This window comes from Pseudoliparis swirei, chromosome 19, assembly GCF_029220125.1.
Source record: "Pseudoliparis swirei isolate HS2019 ecotype Mariana Trench chromosome 19, NWPU_hadal_v1, whole genome shotgun sequence".
NCBI lineage: Eukaryota > Metazoa > Chordata > Actinopteri > Perciformes > Liparidae > Pseudoliparis > Pseudoliparis swirei.
In genome coordinates this window covers 13,861,842-13,879,704 of record NC_079406.1, presented here as the reverse complement: position 1 = coordinate 13,879,704, position 17,863 = coordinate 13,861,842, and the positions used below count along the sequence as shown (strand labels likewise).

The 17,863-nt window shown below is 40.9% G+C and overlaps 2 protein-coding genes across 4 annotated transcripts; one reads left to right on the top strand and one right to left on the bottom strand.

Moving 5' to 3' along the window:
* Window positions 1–4,576: 4,576 nt before the first annotated feature.
* On the bottom strand, window positions 4,577–11,713 carry ints10 (integrator complex subunit 10). 3 transcript variants are annotated; one of them, XM_056439277.1, is made up of 18 exons: window positions 11,581–11,713; window positions 11,376–11,443; window positions 11,177–11,280; window positions 10,916–11,055; window positions 10,750–10,831; window positions 10,540–10,680; window positions 10,216–10,390; window positions 9,618–9,787; window positions 9,367–9,506; window positions 9,064–9,217; window positions 8,808–8,890; window positions 8,305–8,460; window positions 6,938–7,046; window positions 6,541–6,620; window positions 6,250–6,412; window positions 6,021–6,114; window positions 5,674–5,742; window positions 4,577–5,172 (listed from the first exon to the last, which is right to left on the bottom strand). In XM_056439277.1, the coding sequence occupies exons 1-18, from the start codon at window positions 11,707–11,709 to the stop codon at window positions 5,016–5,018; spliced, it is 2,214 nt and encodes a 737-aa protein (XP_056295252.1). In that variant the 5' UTR covers window positions 11,710–11,713; the 3' UTR covers window positions 4,577–5,015. The 3 variants fall into 3 exon arrangements, with proteins under 3 accessions (XP_056295252.1, XP_056295255.1, XP_056295256.1); XM_056439280.1 differs by having other exon boundaries at window positions 6,965–7,046; XM_056439281.1 differs by lacking the exon at window positions 5,674–5,742.
* A 650-nt stretch (window positions 11,714–12,363) lies between these two features.
* Window positions 12,364–16,786, top strand: slc25a51b (solute carrier family 25 member 51b). The gene is made up of 2 exons (XM_056439282.1): window positions 12,364–12,451; window positions 14,183–16,786. The coding sequence occupies exon 2, from the start codon at window positions 14,256–14,258 to the stop codon at window positions 15,189–15,191; it is 936 nt and encodes a 311-aa protein (XP_056295257.1). The 5' UTR covers window positions 12,364–12,451; window positions 14,183–14,255; the 3' UTR covers window positions 15,192–16,786.
* The last annotated feature ends 1,077 nt before the right edge of the window (window positions 16,787–17,863 follow it).

Below are 17,863 nucleotides of genomic sequence, written 5' to 3'. Positions count from 1 at the left end.
TTCAAGGTGCTGCACGAGCCCTCTGACAACCTGGTCAGACTTCCCTATCTCTTCCTCCGTGTACTTGTGCTCCCACTCAGCCCCTCCCTACCACATAATGTCCACACAAAGGTTGACTCATATCCTCACACCATACTTTGAAAAGCTGCCGGTGAATTATATGTACCCGTAATTCTAGAGACGCTTCTTCAATTATATCTCCAAATCAAAGAAAATTAAAAAACAATGTAAAAGAGAGGGCCAACACTTAAAGAGGATATTCCTGAGCTGTTCCTGAGGACGCAGCTCTAAACATGCTGCTGATTGCTGTAAAAAGGTTCTTGTGTCAATAATTAGCTTGTACTCTGATCTTAGCTCCTTAAGTAAGAAGTAGTTCACATTGCAATGTCCACGTTTCCAACACATGCATACGGATGTGTTGGTTTTTAGTGGTGAATTCTAAGAAGTTTCACATTTGAGTGAAATATATTAATTTTTCCAATATGAATTCACACATTAATCACATACAGTTATTGAAAACAAGGAAGAACAATGCAACCTAGTGGCCTGAAACTGAAAAAAAGGCTGTTTTCTTTGTCTTATGGCCTGAAGCTGCTTCTAAGATTTGATCAGAAACCATGCAGGTGAGAACAGTGACACCAGCTCATATCACCTCATTCAATTTAGCTCCTTTTACTGTATGAGTAACAGTCACCGGCCAAAGTAAACAGCAGAGCTGCTTGACTAAAAACATTGTTGGGAAGTGCATGTTTGTGTGAATGTCCATCTGTCTGTCTGTACACACACGTGTCCTTAATAAAGCCTCACAATCACAATAAAACTAAAAAGGCCCTTCCTTGTCCTTCCACATTAAAGGCAGTGTCTATAACTGTCTAGAGTAAACAGGGCAGTTGCCCAGGATACCCTTTGCTTCAAGGCATTAGCGGGATAAGTTAATCGAGTTGAAATGGTCATCTACCACCCAGGCTGACCTCACTGTGGTCGCTATGATACTGAAGAAAAGACGGCTGATAACACGGAGGAGCTTTCAAAATGTGACATTCATGCAACACCCTTACACGGTAGGACATATAACATACATACACGTGACATAGTAAAGACAATTGTTTATAGTTTGGTATGATTGTGAGAAAGCCCCTCAACATTAGGCTTGATTAGAAACCAAGACAGAGGAAATATAGCTTTTAAACACAGTTGACAAAATACCAGCATGTCAAGAATAATATGTTATTTAAATCAGAATCAGAATAACTGAGTTGACTTAAATAGCCCTATAAATACAGTTGTTCCCTTTATAGTAAATAAGTGAAAAGAGGCTGTGTGCGAGAGGAACACAGGATGGGTCTGATGTTGCTTTTGTCTCCATGTCCTTGTCCTCTTAGCGAGGATATTTAATGTTACATCAGCACAGGTTGTCAGAAAATTAACTAAAGCAACAGAAGAAGCCAACTGCTGATAATTGTGTTTTAATCGGCCTGCTTTTAATTGTTGGTGAACCGTTTTGCCTTTTTGTCACCATTAACAAAAGAAATGTCATCTGACATCAGTAAGTTTACTCTTTTTTCTGTCTATGTGTAATGGTCCAATTGTAAAATTGATTTAAGTAAATTTTATTTCTAGTCAATTTAATTTGGCTACATATAATTGAAATATAAGTGTAAAAATTATTTAAAGTAAATTTGATGAAACTATTTTACATTATTGGCTGCAAACAAGACTATCTGGAACAGGTGGTGGAGAGGAGGACACTGAAGAAAAGATTGTCCATATTGGATAACCCGGACCAGCCTCTCCACCACCGACTGCAGAAACAGATCCAGGAGAACATTCCTGCCAACTGCTATTAGACTTTATAATGAATCACCTCTGGCCAGTTCCTCCTCAAAATGAATCAACGTCAATGGCCCTTCCACCGCTTTCACTTTATATTTTTTATGCACACTTATATACACTGTATACAGGACTGTCTCAGAAAATTAGAATATTGTGATAAAGTTCTTTATTTTCTGTAATGCAATTAAAAAAACAAAAATGTCATGCATTCTGGATTCATTACAAATCAACTGAAATATTGCAAGCCTTTTATTCTTTTAATATTGCTGATTATGGCTTACAGCTTAAGAAAATTCTAAAATCCTATCTTATAAAATTTTAATATTTCCTCAGACCAAGTAAAAAAAAAGATTTATAACAGCTGAGTGTTTGTCAAGGCTCAGGAAACCCTTGCAGGTGTTTCGAGTTAATTAGACAATTCAAGTGATTTGTTTAATACCCTACTAGTATACTTTTTCATGATATTCTAATATTTAGAGATAGGATATTTGAGTTTTCTTAAGCTGTAAACCATAATCAGCAATAAATCAGAATAAAAGGCTTGCAATATTTCAGTTGATTTGTAATGAATCCAGAATGCATGACATTTTTGTTTTTTTAATTGCATTACAGAAAATAAAGAACTTCATCACAATATTCTAATTTTCTGAGACAGTCCTGTATACTAAGCAATGTTTTAATTCTTCATTTACTTTACTATTTAATTTTCTTAAATGTAATATGTCTATCTCTAGTAATATTTACTCTTTGATTGTATTGTATATATTGTAACCTTCTTTGCTGCTGCTAGAAACAATTTACCCCCTGGGGGAAAGTATCTATCCATCTATCTCTCTATCTATCGATCTATGTAATCTATCTATCTATCTGCATCCATGCTGTTTAGATTGAGATGCCACTGTGGCCAAAATAGCTGAATAATTAGTCAACACAGACAGATGAATGAAGAGTAAACAAAAAAATGCATAAAACAAAACTTTGGAACATTAACTTTTTTTAAAGTGCTGAACCCCCTGTGAAATATGCAACATGTGCACAGAAAAAGATGTAATATACAGCGCTGTGCCATCAGTGTTTGATTTAATATAGAATTTAAAATTCAGTTGAAGAACTTACACTTATATTGTATTGAATATTTATTAAATAAATATTTAAGGATTTTTGAATGGATGATCATTTTAAATGTTTATTTTTCTTCTTGAGAACCACTGCCCTAAACTAATACATTTGGTCAATTCAGTATTTAATATCTGACTATGGATTAAAAGACGTTGCTATCTTTTCATGTTGGGGGGACATGGGCATGCAGAATTAATCCTAAACGTATGACTCATCAAATGTAATGTAGACTCACTGTTATGACCATATGCAGGGCAATGTAGGTCAAACAACAACAACAAAATCCAACTACAGACTCAGGATAGTTTACCATTCTGTGTTGTTGACACATTTACTCCGACTATTTTGTCCATTATTATTTGGCTCTGTTATTTTGTCCACCCCATTTTTATCTGAAGGTAGACTAAATAGCAGACACAGCTGTGTGTCATGCCATACAGTTCGACGCCACAAACTACATCCTTCAAAATGACCATGAAGTTGAATCACACTTCTCTTTAAAAGTTTCAACAAAAAACAAGCTATATCCCTTCCTCAGATGTATGGCAGGGCTGTTTTATTAGACTGTATTTGTTTTCGCCAGGTGCACCTAATAAACTGGCAACTGGGTGTATGTATGATATGTTTATTTTCTTACTTCCATCCAGACTAACTGAGGCCTTTGATGACCACCCTCTTGTTGGCAGCCATGTTGATGGGACTCCAGCCGAGTGCCTGTGGACCGCTCATCCAGAGAAACTCTGCTCTGTCCCAAGAGACCTGCCAAAGACGGCTGAGCTTTTACACCTTTCACGCCACCACATAAAGGAACTTCACCGAGGAGACTTCCAGAACACCACATTCCTGAGGTTCCTCAACATTTTGTGGAATAGTTTGGAGGACATCGATCCAGAGACATTCCTCGACCTGTCCCACAACAGACTGAGGAACATGTCGGATCAGCGGTCCCTGCTGCACACAGGGTACCTTCTGGTGCTAAATTTAGTCTGCAACCACTTTCTCACAATGACACTTGGCAGTGAGTTCAGATCTCTGATAAAACTGGATCGATAATCTCTTAGAGCAAAACACATCAGTACCAGTGATTTCCTGACTATGAACGAAGCAGGTAGTCTGCAGGATGTCCATGCCCAAAAGCTTTAGATAGCCTTCACTAGTTATCAAATATTAAACCATCGCCTGTGTGGAGAAGAGCCGACGCTCCGCGTTTGTGCTTTCTGCTCACTTCGTCGAGAGCGAGTGGCGTCATTATGAGCTGTACTTTGCCAGCCACCAACGCCTTGAGTGGCCTCAGGACGGCCAAGCACAGGCTGATTTGGGCTAATCTCAGGGCTGCGCTACAGGCAGACCTACCAGATGCACCAGCGACAGAACTAGAGTGGGTTTGGACGGCAGACTGACTGACAAAGGAAAAGGAAGTGTGAGGAGGATGTGTGAATTGGTCTGAAGTGAAATAGGGAACACAGGAGTAAAAACGTTGGTCCGCTGGAGCAAAAAAGAGAACATTTTCCAGTATTCTTTCTAAAACCCATACACATTTCTATTTTTCAATCTTGTACAATGACCTAAAGATAAACTGAGTTCTTGTCAGCGTGTAAGATCGAAATCATTTAGCAATTCTTCAAACCATTGAAAGGACATTTAATGGAAACATTAATATGTACTAACACTTCAAGTTTGTAACAAAAACAACAATCTTCACCCAAGAATATCAAAAATGCACTAAATTATTTTGTCATAACTGACTCCCACAAATGTCACAAGAGGATTAAACCACTTAAAATGCGGTTGTGCACATGTTGACAAGAAAACTACACACATACTGTGTTAATAGCATGATCACTGTGTAATCCGAAAACAATTATTCTCACCAAGTCTCTGAAAAGAGAGATTCACTTTTAAGGCAAGGAGATTTCATATTTTCTTAAGAGTTCATAAATGGATGATGAAGACGAGAGAGTAAGAAATGTGTCCTGCATGGAAAACATGAAGTCAGTGCCGCTGCATTAAAACAGTGGCTGGAATATCCACTATGAAAAGGTTCAAAGGTCACAGGCGAGGTGTCAAGGAAGGGACTGGATGATGATGATTTTCTCGTTGATGCAGAAACGGTGAAGCACACTGTAGAGGTTCTCTCCACAACGAGACACCTGCCTCTCCATGGCCAGACGGAAATCTTCCTTCACTCCCTTGGTGATCCCACGAGTCACGGTGTGGTGTCTGAAAATATAATGAAATGATAAAAATGAAATCAACACAAACATACATATCGTCAGAGATGTATTATTATGACATCATTTGCAGTAAAGACAAAATCAATGTTACTTCTTCCACAAATAAATCAACCATTCAAGATCGCACAACAAAAGTTTCATCATCGTAAATAAAAAAAACACATAAAACATGTTTACAAATGAAATGAGCTCAAGTGTTATGAAAAGGCAATCATCTAAATTGACTGCACGACAAGACCAACATCATCCTCAAAGAAGAAGAAGAACAACAACAACAACAACAGTGATGATCACAAAAAGATGAGCAATGGCTCAAATAAACAAATGCCAACAACAAATCAAACTAATTCTGGATGTAAAATGACAGGCCCAAATCAAAACTGGAGGGATGACAAGCCTTGAAGTTGGGAATGAAGGGAGGGTGACTGGTGTGTGTGTGTGGGGGGGGGGGGGGGATGTGACTGTGGGAGGAGGGGGCCTGGGGTACCTGTCCATCGTCTGCACCCCTTGTAGCAGAAGGGTATTTAACTCCACCCCCAGGGCGGGACTAGGGTTCCTGAGGGACAGCAACATTCAACAACTCTCAGTCAGTGAGGGTGCATTTAAGTGTCTCAACTTCTACAGCAATCATGAGAGTAGTTTATATTTAAAGATAAACCCCTTCTTTCTAATATCGCTCCGTTAACAGCATTTTCATTACAAAGTACATTTTTACGCACAGGCCATGTCTACTTAGATCGTCAATCAATATCACTGTTCTCTGTAGAACAGCAACTTATCGGGTGTGCCAGAGTCTCCATGCAACTAGAACCTTTCTGAAGGGGTCGTGCTTACTTGATCAGTATTCCCTGATTGGGCAGGAGCTCCAGTTGAATCCTGCCGCCTTCCGTAGTACGCAGGTAGGCAAACTCCTCCAACATGTCAATGTCTGATAGAAGCCATGAGCTTATGGAAACTACCGTCCCAGATAAACACAGACAAGGTAACCACAGAGGAATTTGTCTCTAGACATTATTTGTCGAACCCTTGCTGTCAGGCGTGTGAGAGTTACAAAAAAGGATACTGGTGACATAGTTGAAGAAATTCTCATACTGGAAACTGCCCTGCTGACAGATCTTTTCCAATGCCTTTAAAAACAGCATCTCACCCTGCGGCCAGTCGTGCTGCAGGAGCACCACCACGTGACCGAGAGACAGGTCGTCACGGCTGTCCGTGAAGGTACGGAGCTGATGAACAAAATAAGAGGAAGAGAAAGTGGGTTATGCCAAGTTTAATAACTTAATAGTCTTGAAAAATGGATTGACACAAATAGTGACAACTCCTGCATTTCCACAGGCTGAACTAGTTTAAGTACCTTGAAGCAGGCAAACATCAGCTGGAGACAGAAAGGTAACACAGCTTTGCTGGTGCATGGAAGCAAGCGCAGGTCATTACCTAGATATGACAAAAATAAGTCACTGCATAACGTTCTGACACAACAGTTGTATATTTCTCAATTTATATAATTTTTGTATCGAGGGACAAAAGTAGTTTTTTATCGTTAATATATGTACATTTCATCAAATGTAACCTGTGGTTACCTTGTTTTTAATATTGAGTTAATGGTCATAACAATCTGTAAACGTGCAGACACACAATGCAAACATGTTTGACAAAGATATGAAATTATTATGTTTTGCAAAAGATGTATATTAGATATCAACTTTACATAAAAAGTTAAAAGCTCTCCGTGGGAATCAGGAAGTGGTTACCTTTCCTCATTTTGGTCTTGACTCTACCTTGATCCTCTGGATTCTTAGTTGGCTCCTGGCTCGGGGTCATCAGACCCCCGACGACATCAAGCAGCTTCTCACAGGCCATCTTATGAGAACACGGTACAACACAAGCATCACATGTCTGAACAGGGCAAGGCTATGACACAAAATGTTGAACAAAGATTCAATAAATTATATTGTCTACATGTACAGGACTGTCTCAGAAAATTAGAATATTGTGATAAAGTTCTTTATTTTCTGTAATGCAATTAAAAAAACAAAAATGTCATGCATTCTGGATTCATTACAAATCAACTGAAATATTGCAAGCCTTTTATTCTTTTAATATTGCTGATTATGGCTTACAGCTTAAGAAAACTCAAATATCCTATCTCTAAATATTAGAATATCATGAAAAAGTATACTAGTAGGGTATTAAACAAATCACTTGAATCGTCTAATTAACTCGAAACACCTGGAAACACATTTTCAAATGTTTGATTTTGTTTTGCTGTTATAAATCTTTTTTTTTACTTGGTCTGAGGAAATATTCAAATTTTATGAGATAGGATTTTAGAGTTTTCTTAAGCTGTAAGCCATAGTCAGCAATATTAAAAGAATAAAAGGCTTGCAATATTTCAGTTGATTTGTAATGAATCCAGAATGCATGACATTTTTGTTTTTTTAATTGCATTACAGAAAATAAAGAACTTTATCACAATATTCTAATTTTCTGAGACAGTCCTGTATTGTGTCACTTGTACTCTAAATCCTGCTGTAATCACATGTTATCAGTGTGCTGTGGATACCTTTTTACTGGGCTAAAACCTGTCCTGAAAGTATGGTGACCATACACACGTTTTTTATATCTATAGAATATATTATAGATAATTTAGGTATGCATGTCAAATAATGCTACATAATAAAGCCTTGCATGTAATAAACATAGAACCATTGGGGCAAAATAAACACATATCAGTTAGTCAGAATGGTTAAATTGATAAGTATATATGTCCGTCTAAACATCTGCTGCCGTTGGGTGCTTCTAAAAATGTAATAACTATGATGCCACCTCCAGGCTAGATGGAGTTATGTACTTATTCTTGGAACATGCATTATATTTTGTATAATAACACCATTTAGACATCAGTATGAACAAAATTAGAACAACAGATTAGTAGCATTACATAACAGACTTAAAATGCATTTGAATAGGAATAATACAACAATTACTGCTCAATACAAATCGTACATCACAATATATTTGGGCCAGGAATGTATTCACAATATGGAAGAAATGGACCAAACGATGCAATGTGTACGTGTGTTTGTGTGTGTGTGTGTGTGTGTGTGTGCGTGCGTACCCTGTACTCTCCCAGTGCGTAGTGGCAGGACGCCTGCTGTATGAGGGCCCTGTGGTGCTCCAGACTGGCCTGCCCTGAGGGGCTCTGCTGTCCAGGCTGAGGCTGCTGCACCGCAGCCATCTGGTGCAGGCTGGAGAGGGCCTTACGGTACTGTCCCTGGAGACATGCACACACACACAACTAATGAGGCTCATGGTAAGAGATTTATTTTAATATTTCTAAACATATGCCAATTAGTAAAACTATATATTTAATCAATACCATTGTGTTGGTTCAATCCACTTCCATAACCTCTATTTGGCCCATTCTTTAAATATTGTATACATTAATAAATAAGTATTTTCTAGATCTTGTATATGCTATGTTATGTCCTCACAAATCAATAGTTACATTATTCAAGTACAAATTGATTAAATACTTTATAAAAAATATTAATGAAAATTAAAAACCGCAACAGGAACCTTGTCATAAACAAATAAAAAATCCTCATAATTGTTGCTTGCCTGGTATATGATTGTATCGGTGAGGAATATTCTGAACCACAGCCAGCTGTCCGTCTTCCAAGAGGCACAGATCTTCTTAAACTCTGTTAAAATGTTCAAGAAACAAATTATTACACCTTTTCTCTTCAAAATGAATTGAATGGGGAAACTTTTATAAGGCATAATAATACAACTGCAGCTGTTGTGGTTCTCTATTTATGATATTGTGTTGGAGTGACTGAAAACAAACATACATATGAACAGAAGAGGGGCGTACCGGTTTCCAGGCCATCATGGGAGTGAAGAAGGTCCCAGCTTTCCCTTGCTGTGCGAAAGCTCTCCAGAGTCTCTGACCAGCTGGGCATCTCAGTCTTGTTCACCAAAATGTGTCGACCGCGACCTTTTCCCAACCCTTCCTCATCATCTGAGCTCTACAATGACACGCACACACAGGGTAACAAAAAAAGAAGCACATAGACGGGAAACATACTACAGTTAACTTCTTCAGAACACATAATACACAACCTTGCACAGTTTTTCATGACTAGAAACACTTGAATTATTTCTGATCTGTCCTCACCATTGTCTTCTCTCTCCCATCTGCCAGTTTGCGTTTCTTATGTGCATGTTTCAATGCTCCTCTTTCCACTTCCACATCATTATACACCAAGCTCAAATCCTCTACAAGGATCCACGGCCCCGAGCTCAACGCATTCAAACCTGCCAAACATAAACCCATCTTTTGATCTTTTTACCTTTCATTGAAAAGACAGCACAGAGGCAAATCCAGAAGAACTAGAGTTAAACGAACAAGCAACGACGGAAGCCAACCTTGGAACAGTGCAGGCTGCACAGCTGAGACATAGAGGAAGGCGCTGTGGAAGAGGACGAGTGCAGCACAGATGACCACTTGACTGCAGCAGCGGGACCATGTGTCTCCTTCCAGACCGGGCAGGTAGCGACACAGCTCCTTGACTCTCTGCAGCATGTCCACATAACCACTAGAGCATAAGGCACGCAAAAAAAGAAACACCCCCTTTTAGAACATTTACACTCACATTTAAAAAGCCAAATGCTACTCCTATATACATGTATATTACATCTGTAAGTATTGCATGTGATGAAGACAATCTCTTTCCGATGACTCTCACTTTTACCGACCTCTTAAATGATGGAGCCATCATCTGAACATATATTTTTTACACCAAATTGCTCAATTCATTTTCTTTAAATTATATTAAACATTATTTACAACTACACTTCATTCTGATCCATTCTGACTCTTGTTGGGCCTCTGATTTTTTATATGGTCAGACAAAAAAATATATTAATCCATTTATATTCCAAAACACTGATCAGTAAAATGCACAACAACTCCGCCTCCAAAATACCAACTTTGAATCTGAGTGACACGAGTCAGATAGACTACCTCTGTCCCTTGTCTCCCTGCCATTCGCAGCGTGCTCCAACCACAGCGAGGATATCCAATAGCCTCTCCCAAGGTTCTGCCACCACTGACGATTTTTCAGACAGACCGTCAATCACATAACGCTGAGAGCCACGGGACACAGTCGGGGACTTCAGAGACCCACCTTCTTGAGAGCCTGAAACAAAGAACAAGAGGAGCAGCAACAAATGTCAGACACACAGTGAACAGAAACAATATGGAGATATCCCTACTATCGGACAAGAAACCTTGAGGATTACACACTGAGTTAGCACAAAGAGCACCATCAACACAGTGCTGCTTTACCCTGTATCTGTACATCAGGTGAGGGTCCACGGGTAACATAGCCGATGTAGAATTCAGCTGCTTTCAGCATGTACTTCTGCATCAGGCTGGCCGGCAAGCGCATGTCCATGTTGTTTATGACCAAAGGAAGGACATCACACACTGAAATGACAAGGAAAAATCAAAAGTCTGCTTTTTTTGTGCAATTTTTAATGCAAGTGTTTCACTCACCAAAAAGTTTTCTGAAGCAGTTGACAGGATTCTCCACATTCTCTGATACCTCCGCCTCTAACAATTTTTCTCCTAGATTGACCTAAACATAGAGCAGAAAGTTAGCAGTGACCATTTAATCTAGGTTCAAATGTCACCACATCAGGGCTATGTTATTATTACATACTCCATGTTGAACCACAGACTCAGGAAAGCGCTTAAGAAGAAGGAGCAGCATCTCTGCCTTCTCCAAAGTGTTGAAACATTGTTCTGTGGCTTTCAGTAGCATCTCGCATTGCACACGGCCGGGCAGCGTCTCAAAAAGCCCTGAGGGAGATAAACACACACACATATATATATATTAAACGACACACATAAGATTTTAAAACCAACACTGTACCCGACACTTGATCGCCACACTCCTGATAGTGAGTCTAACTATTCTCACCTCGTAGAAACTGTGCATGTTTGTCCTGAGAATCACTGCGAAGTGCAGCTGTGATGACACTGATCTCTCGCCAAACAATGGGCTGATCTGGAAAGTTAATAAACCTAAAGAATGGACAAATGATGAGCATCTGTTAGGTCAGTCAGTCAAGGGCCCCCGACATTAACCCTTGTACTGCATAGCGTACACTGTAACTCACATGTCGTACAGCAGTCTCCCTGCAGAAGCTGTCCTCTCTGCATTGCGTTCAATGATGTACATTTCATACTGTGAAGGTATGTCAACCAAAGTACAACAATTAACTCGACGCACACTTCAAACAGTGATGGTGCTTGACTGATACATCAGTAGAAATGCATCCGGGGGTTTGACGATCAGCAGCTGAGACACATGCTTAATGTTACCTGTATGTTGAAATCTGCAGGGTAGAGGGTTCTGGCAGTTATGAGCCAGGCTTTGGCTGCACACGGATCATCGGAGACCAGCTCACGAGCTCGCTTAACCAAAAACTCGCAATCTTTCTGCGCTGACATTTCACATGCAAACGAGCTTTCGTTGGAGAAGGCGACAAGCTGAACTCACGCGCAGCTCAGAAAACAGTTTACGTCATATAGCTCGTTGTCTCACAAGAAGATAAATGCGAAGTGCACGCTCTAACAGTTAACGTTAGCCAACATTAGCGTTGAGCTAAAGAAAGCTGATCTGTGCCAAATGTAAGAATACAGCTCGCAACATAGCTGCCTACCACCTGACATCTTTGGTACAACTGTTCAACAGTAGCGTTATTCAGTTAGCTCGTATATATTTATTAACCGTGGATATTAAGAAAGAAAAAAGAACAACAAAAAACGTTTTTTCGAAATTACCAGTGAAAGCTAAACCTTTATTTACCGACACTGTCTTCGACGTTACGATAATGACGTCACATCATTGTCGTAAACATGTCGCGACACCCTGCTTTACGACAAAACAACGTGAAGAAAACCTTCGTTTAAGCAGTTTATCAAAATATTTTGTGCGTAATTTAGCAGCAAACACGATCCAATATTGTAAAACACAATTAACTGACGTTAATAGAGCAAAGGGGAACTGAGCTCTTAGAAGACCATCCATATGCTCGCAGATCTTCAGCAGTGCGCATGCGCTAGAATGCGTTCAGTCACCTGCTCCAGCTCGGGCTGCAGATACGACCTACAACTGTGGCCCAATTACCTTGCAAAAAACTCCAGTCCTCCACCTGTTCAGGGACAGGACAGCGTCTGGCGTGAACGGCAGGTAAAGACTGAATAATGAGCCGCTAGTTTGCCTGTTGACATCCCGTCGCTGTCAACGAAGTCTCCAACCAAACATTAAACAACGCTTGTGTTTTTATAAGGATCGTGCTCGACACTTGGCATGCTAGCTCTTACATTTGTTTCGCTGTAACACGCATCCGTTATAGCTCACCCTGCTCTCGGGTTTTCTCTTTGCCTTAAACATCTGAGCGTGTATTTCTAACACAACCGACGAGGCCCAGTCACGAGCTATGTTGAGCTGGCTAAGTTGATGAAACAGCCATGTGTGGCTCATGTGCTCGCTCGTCGATTATTTGTTGTTTTTCCGCCAGCTACCCTACAGTAGTATTGCTTTGTGTTCTTTTGATAATTCGGCCGTTAAATGGAGTTGGGCCTTTGTGTCCGTGTCAGCCCACTGACAGCGAGCATGCTAGGACAACAGGCATGACGTGACAAGCCAGCGAACAGGAAGGGGTACGCCGAGGGCGTGGCTCGCGGAAGATTTAGTGGAAACATATCGAGTGATTACGTCATCGTGCTGATGTAGTGTGTTGATATAGTTAAAGTATCGTTATCATTATGTGGTTGCTTTTTAATGTGCAGTACAGAACCAGCATTCAAGTTTACCCAATTAATAGTAATTCACTCTCGAATTATGTATCTAATAAACTGCTGTGTATGTGTTGCATGAATTAGGTAAATGCAGTCTAGTTCAGTAGTTTCCTGTGAAATGGCATGGAGGTAATTGTGTAAAGTATTACAAAGTAGAACTAAACTGAGACTTCAAAACTAAAATGCTCGAACACATGTACTGTACTTTAAACCTGGAAAACTTCTAAATTACATAAGAGGCACTCAGAGGGCAGTAGCCATGTGGCAGTGTGGTTTCTCTGAAACTGTGTCAGTATTTCTAGAGTGATATTTTGGTTGACTTGCTGTGACCTCTAATGACCTGTAAACAACTTTCCCCTCCTTGGTCTACATTTAGAAAACTCCTAGACAATTTGCGGAGTTACAGGTATTTAGAGGATATTGCTTTCATTTGAGTAGATTTGTTAATACTATTGTTTATTGTGGGTTGTGCCACTAACTTATCATTCACAAAGATTACAAACTAGATTATATCATGTTAAAGTTCACTATAGTGCTTTGTAATTGCATCAAATGAACAGACCTAGTGTTCTCTCCTGCCCCACGACTAAGATGACGTTTTTTTAATCCGTCAAGTTGTGGATTAAACCCTTATCTGTGGCCAGTTGGGGCTGTCTGGTTGTACACATTAATAACAGTTTAAGCTGTTTAAGGCAACATGTAGCATAAATGGGCCACTTAATATTCTGATATATATCTCATATTAAAGATAATTTATTTCACAAATATTTGAATCAGCACACATGTTGGCAGATATGCAAGAAATTGTGTTATGTTCTTATTTATTTTAATTTGTGTGTTTGTATATATATATATACATTATAGCAAATTGAATGTTAGGGATTTGTCAAATATGTGTTAAATTAAAACAATTTGAGTATATCTCTATTCATGTTGGTTTAACTAACCCTTGTCACGTTGTCTTAACTCGTTCCCATTCAAATCCCATTTGTCCTTTTCTTAAATGTTGACTTCTGCGTACAATGGCCCTATTTTCATTGTGTCTGGAGGTCCTTCCATACACAAGCCACACACATAATTGTAAAAAGATAATCAGGGTTATGTCCTCTTTCTTTCACAGGGTATATCCTTTACAAAAGAGGGTGTTGCGGATGTGATGCAGGAGTAACCGGCTGTGGAGCACTGAGCTTCCCATGGCTGTTGGCACCATGGACTCCGAGTCCGCCCGAACACCTCAGCCTCCGGCCGCCCTGACTACAGGAGGCCGCTCCCTGCTGCCTGCTGGCGCTCTGAGTGACATGCTGGGCACTCGAAGGAAGCACTACGTCTGCGGCTCCGTTGCAGCTTTCGCCAACATCATGGTGACTTTCCCCCTGCAGAAGGTGCTGTTCCGCCAGCAGCTGCACGGCGTGTTGGCCACTGAGGCGGTGCGGCAGCTCCAGAGGGATGGGCTGAGGACTCTCTACCGGGGCCTGCTGCCCCCGCTGCTCCAGAAGAGCACGACGGTCGCCATCATGTTTGGCCTGTACGAGGACTTCTCGAGGGTCCTGCTAGACTGTGCTGATGGCAGCGGGGTGCCGGAGCTGGTCACTCGAAGCTTCGCTGCAGCGTTGGCAGGAACAGCAGAGGCCGTCCTGACGCCATTTGAGCGCGTGCAGACTCTCCTACAAGACCATCGGCATCACGGGCGCTTCAACAACACAGTCCACACCTTCCGGACACTTCTGACTGAGTATGGCGTCAGAGAGTGCTACCGCGGCCTGGTGCCCATAATCCTCCGTAATGGCCCTAGCAATGTGCTCTTCTTCGCGCTACGCGGGCCCATTAAGGAGCACCTCCCAGGCGCCAGTAGTCGGGCAGGTCACATGGTGAATGATTTTGTGTGTGGGGGGTTGCTGGGGGCCGCCCTTGGCATCATGTTCTATCCATTAAATGTGGTGAAGTCCCGGGCTCAGTCTCAGGTTGGTGGAGCCTTCCTGCCTTGCAGGGAGGTGCTGCTCACAGTGTGGAGGGAACGAGGTGGCAGCGTGGCCATGCTCTTCAGAGGGGCCCACCTGAACTACCACCGCTCACTCCTCTCCTGGGGAATCATTAATGCCACCTATGAACTGCTGCTGAATGTCATGTAAGATGGGAACGAGAGATAACACAAGAGAGAGAAAGAACGCTTTTAAAGGGAAACACCCGTATAATGAGATGGAGCCAGTTTGTTGAAGACAAGATGCATTGTAAAGTAAAGCTGATGTACTTGCTGTCGTTCTTCATGACCTAAATACAGCAGTGAAATTGCACTTCTGATGGGGGCCAACAGTCAGTGTGAGATGACCCACCTGCCACATGCCATGAGTATCCACTGTTCAAAATATTAAACAAGATGCACGCTTTAGCCTATACAGAACTTGTGCCAGGGTCCAATTCATTGCCCTTGTTTGCTCTCTGTTCAAAAATGTGTTTGAGCAAACTGAACTCGAGTGCTTTTTCCCCACCGTTTCAAGCCACGCTTACTTGACTGAATCAACTGTTTCCTCGTCGGTGCTGTGGATGTTTGGTGAACGTCACCTGTCTCTTTGTTTGACCAAGAGCATTTCCTCTGTGAGGCTGTATTCTGCAACTTAACTGAAACACTTTTGTTCTGTTGACTATTTAAATTAAATGAGTTTAATACATTTAGTTTTTATTTATGCTTCACCACCAATTTGTTTCTGAGAGCAGGAGGCTAACACTTTAGAAATAGTTGAAATGAATATCAGTGCCGATCTTGGAGATGCTGTCCAGCAGACCCATGCTGGCTATTTTGAACAGTTTTTCCTTTCACACGATTCATCTTTGCCACTTGGAGATGCTCTTGTCTCGCACTATTTGTCATGGTTTGTTTCATGAAATTCTCCTGGCATGTGTTATCTTGAGTTTTCTTTATGTTTCTGTATTTTGCCCATTGATGTCAGTAAACCACATTTATTGTAAAAGAGAACATACATGTTAATTGTTGACTTTAGGACGATTGTTTCTGTCCATGTAAGTGAGCTGATCTGTGCCAAATGTAAGAATACAGCTCGCAACATAGCTGCCTACCACCTGACATCTTGGGTACAACTGTTCAACACTAGCGTTATTCAGTTAGCTCGTATATATTTATTAACCGTGGATATTAAGAAAGAAAAAAGAACAACAACAAACGTTTTTTCGAAATCACCAGTTAAAGCTAAACCTTTATTTCCCGACACTGTCTTCGACGTTACGATAATGACATTTAAGTGCTTCTCAATGTCTGTTTTCTTTTTCTGAACTTTAATATCACTTGTTTTTTACTTGTATTTCTCCTTCTACGAGCTTTCCTTCTCTCATGCTTGCTCTCCTGTCCGTCTGTAACATCTGTTGGCATAATGGGCTCAGATTTCAAGCGTGAGTAGGTACTGTCACCACGCAGCAGCTCCTGCTGGCTACGACAGCCCGAAGAGGAGAGGCATAGTGCCCGGACACAGAGAGAGACCCACTAGTAATCGTGCTGAGAGAAGACGGGGGCGTTCCGAGGGGAATGTTCAGTGGAACAAAAAGCTCAAGCTGCCATGTAAATCGCTCACGTGGCCTTTATTTTGGTTGTCCACCGCGTGACGTTTCCTGAGCATCTTTTCAGGATCTTCCAGGGTTTCCTTTTTGTAAGTAAGATGGTAATTATGTTTTGAAAGTGGGACACCCTCCCTTACATTAAATAATGCTGCTTGTATCTTCCAGTTTTCCTGAGTGCCAGTCTCCAAATCCCTATGAAAATGTCAAATGGATAATTGCAACCAAGTTAAATGTTTCAAAATCAACCAATTAAACATGTTGACAGTGAATACGTCTTATGTAGGTGTTTAGGGGAAAACGTGTGTCGACTGTCATGTTTTCTCCAAGAATGAGCATCATTCCCCAAAGAGATATGACAGATTATGTTTTGCTTATGCAATGGAGGCACCCGTACATTGTGGAACTGCTTTTTCTACTTTATGGGCGACTGGGTCAGTGATGGAGCGGGTCATCCATCAATCGGCGGATCGGCAGTTCATTCTCCACTAGTCCAGGTTGATGTATCCTTGGGTAAGACACTTAACTTTAAATCAACTTAATGTATGAATGGTGAGACAGTTTTTATGGTAGCCCCACCCTTCAGTGTATGAATGGGAGAATGTAGTGTCAAAGTGTGACTAAAGGAGTCCATTTACCATATAAGCACTGTAATCATGACATCACTGTTACTCAGATGTATTGTGCTCAAGGTGAACAGACCTAACACTGGATCACAATGAGGGATGGAGCAAAGCCTCACGTAGAATGTGTCGGTAAACAGAAATGTCACAGCAGCCGGACACGGTCAGATTATGGGTTATTTTTTTACGTCTGTGACTTTCTAGATTACTATGTCAAGAAGTCAGACAGCAGATAATGATCAGATTATGGGCAATCGGACATGTGGACTTTGGATCAGGGAGGGTTGAGCTACTGTGGTTACAAAGCCTCAACTCTTTCAGTTACTTTTTACCGTAACAAATATCTGTCTGACTCATCTTAGAATACATTTGAAATTCATCACTCATTTAGCATTATTGAGGCATGCATGTTAATAATGGGAGGGGAGATGGTACTTTCTACCTCAGCTGGCTATCTGAATAAATTCGAAACATTCTCAGCACCGAAAGAGAGAAAGCTGCCTTCATCGAAGTATAACAACTAAATACTGGGATATAAATCCCACATTAGTCCTCATAATTAGTAGTGCAGTGGTGGTATAAATAGAGAGCTGTTTCGACTGTCGAGGTATAAC

What these genes read in the sequence shown, in the direction of transcription:
- ints10 (XM_056439277.1), bottom strand. Translation starts at nt 11,709, where the DNA reads ATGTCAGCGCAGAAAGATTGCGAGTTTTTGGTTAAGCGAGCTCGTGAG. An exon ending in CCATGATGGCCTGGAAACCG is followed by an intron (nt 8,891 to 9,063) that starts GTACGCCCCTCT and finishes ACATTTTAACAG; the next exon opens with AGTTTAAGAAGATCTGTGCC. An exon ending in CCGATACAATCATATACCAG is followed by an intron (nt 8,461 to 8,807) that starts GCAAGCAACAAT and finishes GCATGTCTCCAG; the next exon opens with GGACAGTACCGTAAGGCCCT.
- slc25a51b (XM_056439282.1), top strand. Translation starts at nt 14,256, where the DNA reads ATGGCTGTTGGCACCATGGACTCCGAGTCCGCCCGAACACCTCAGCCT.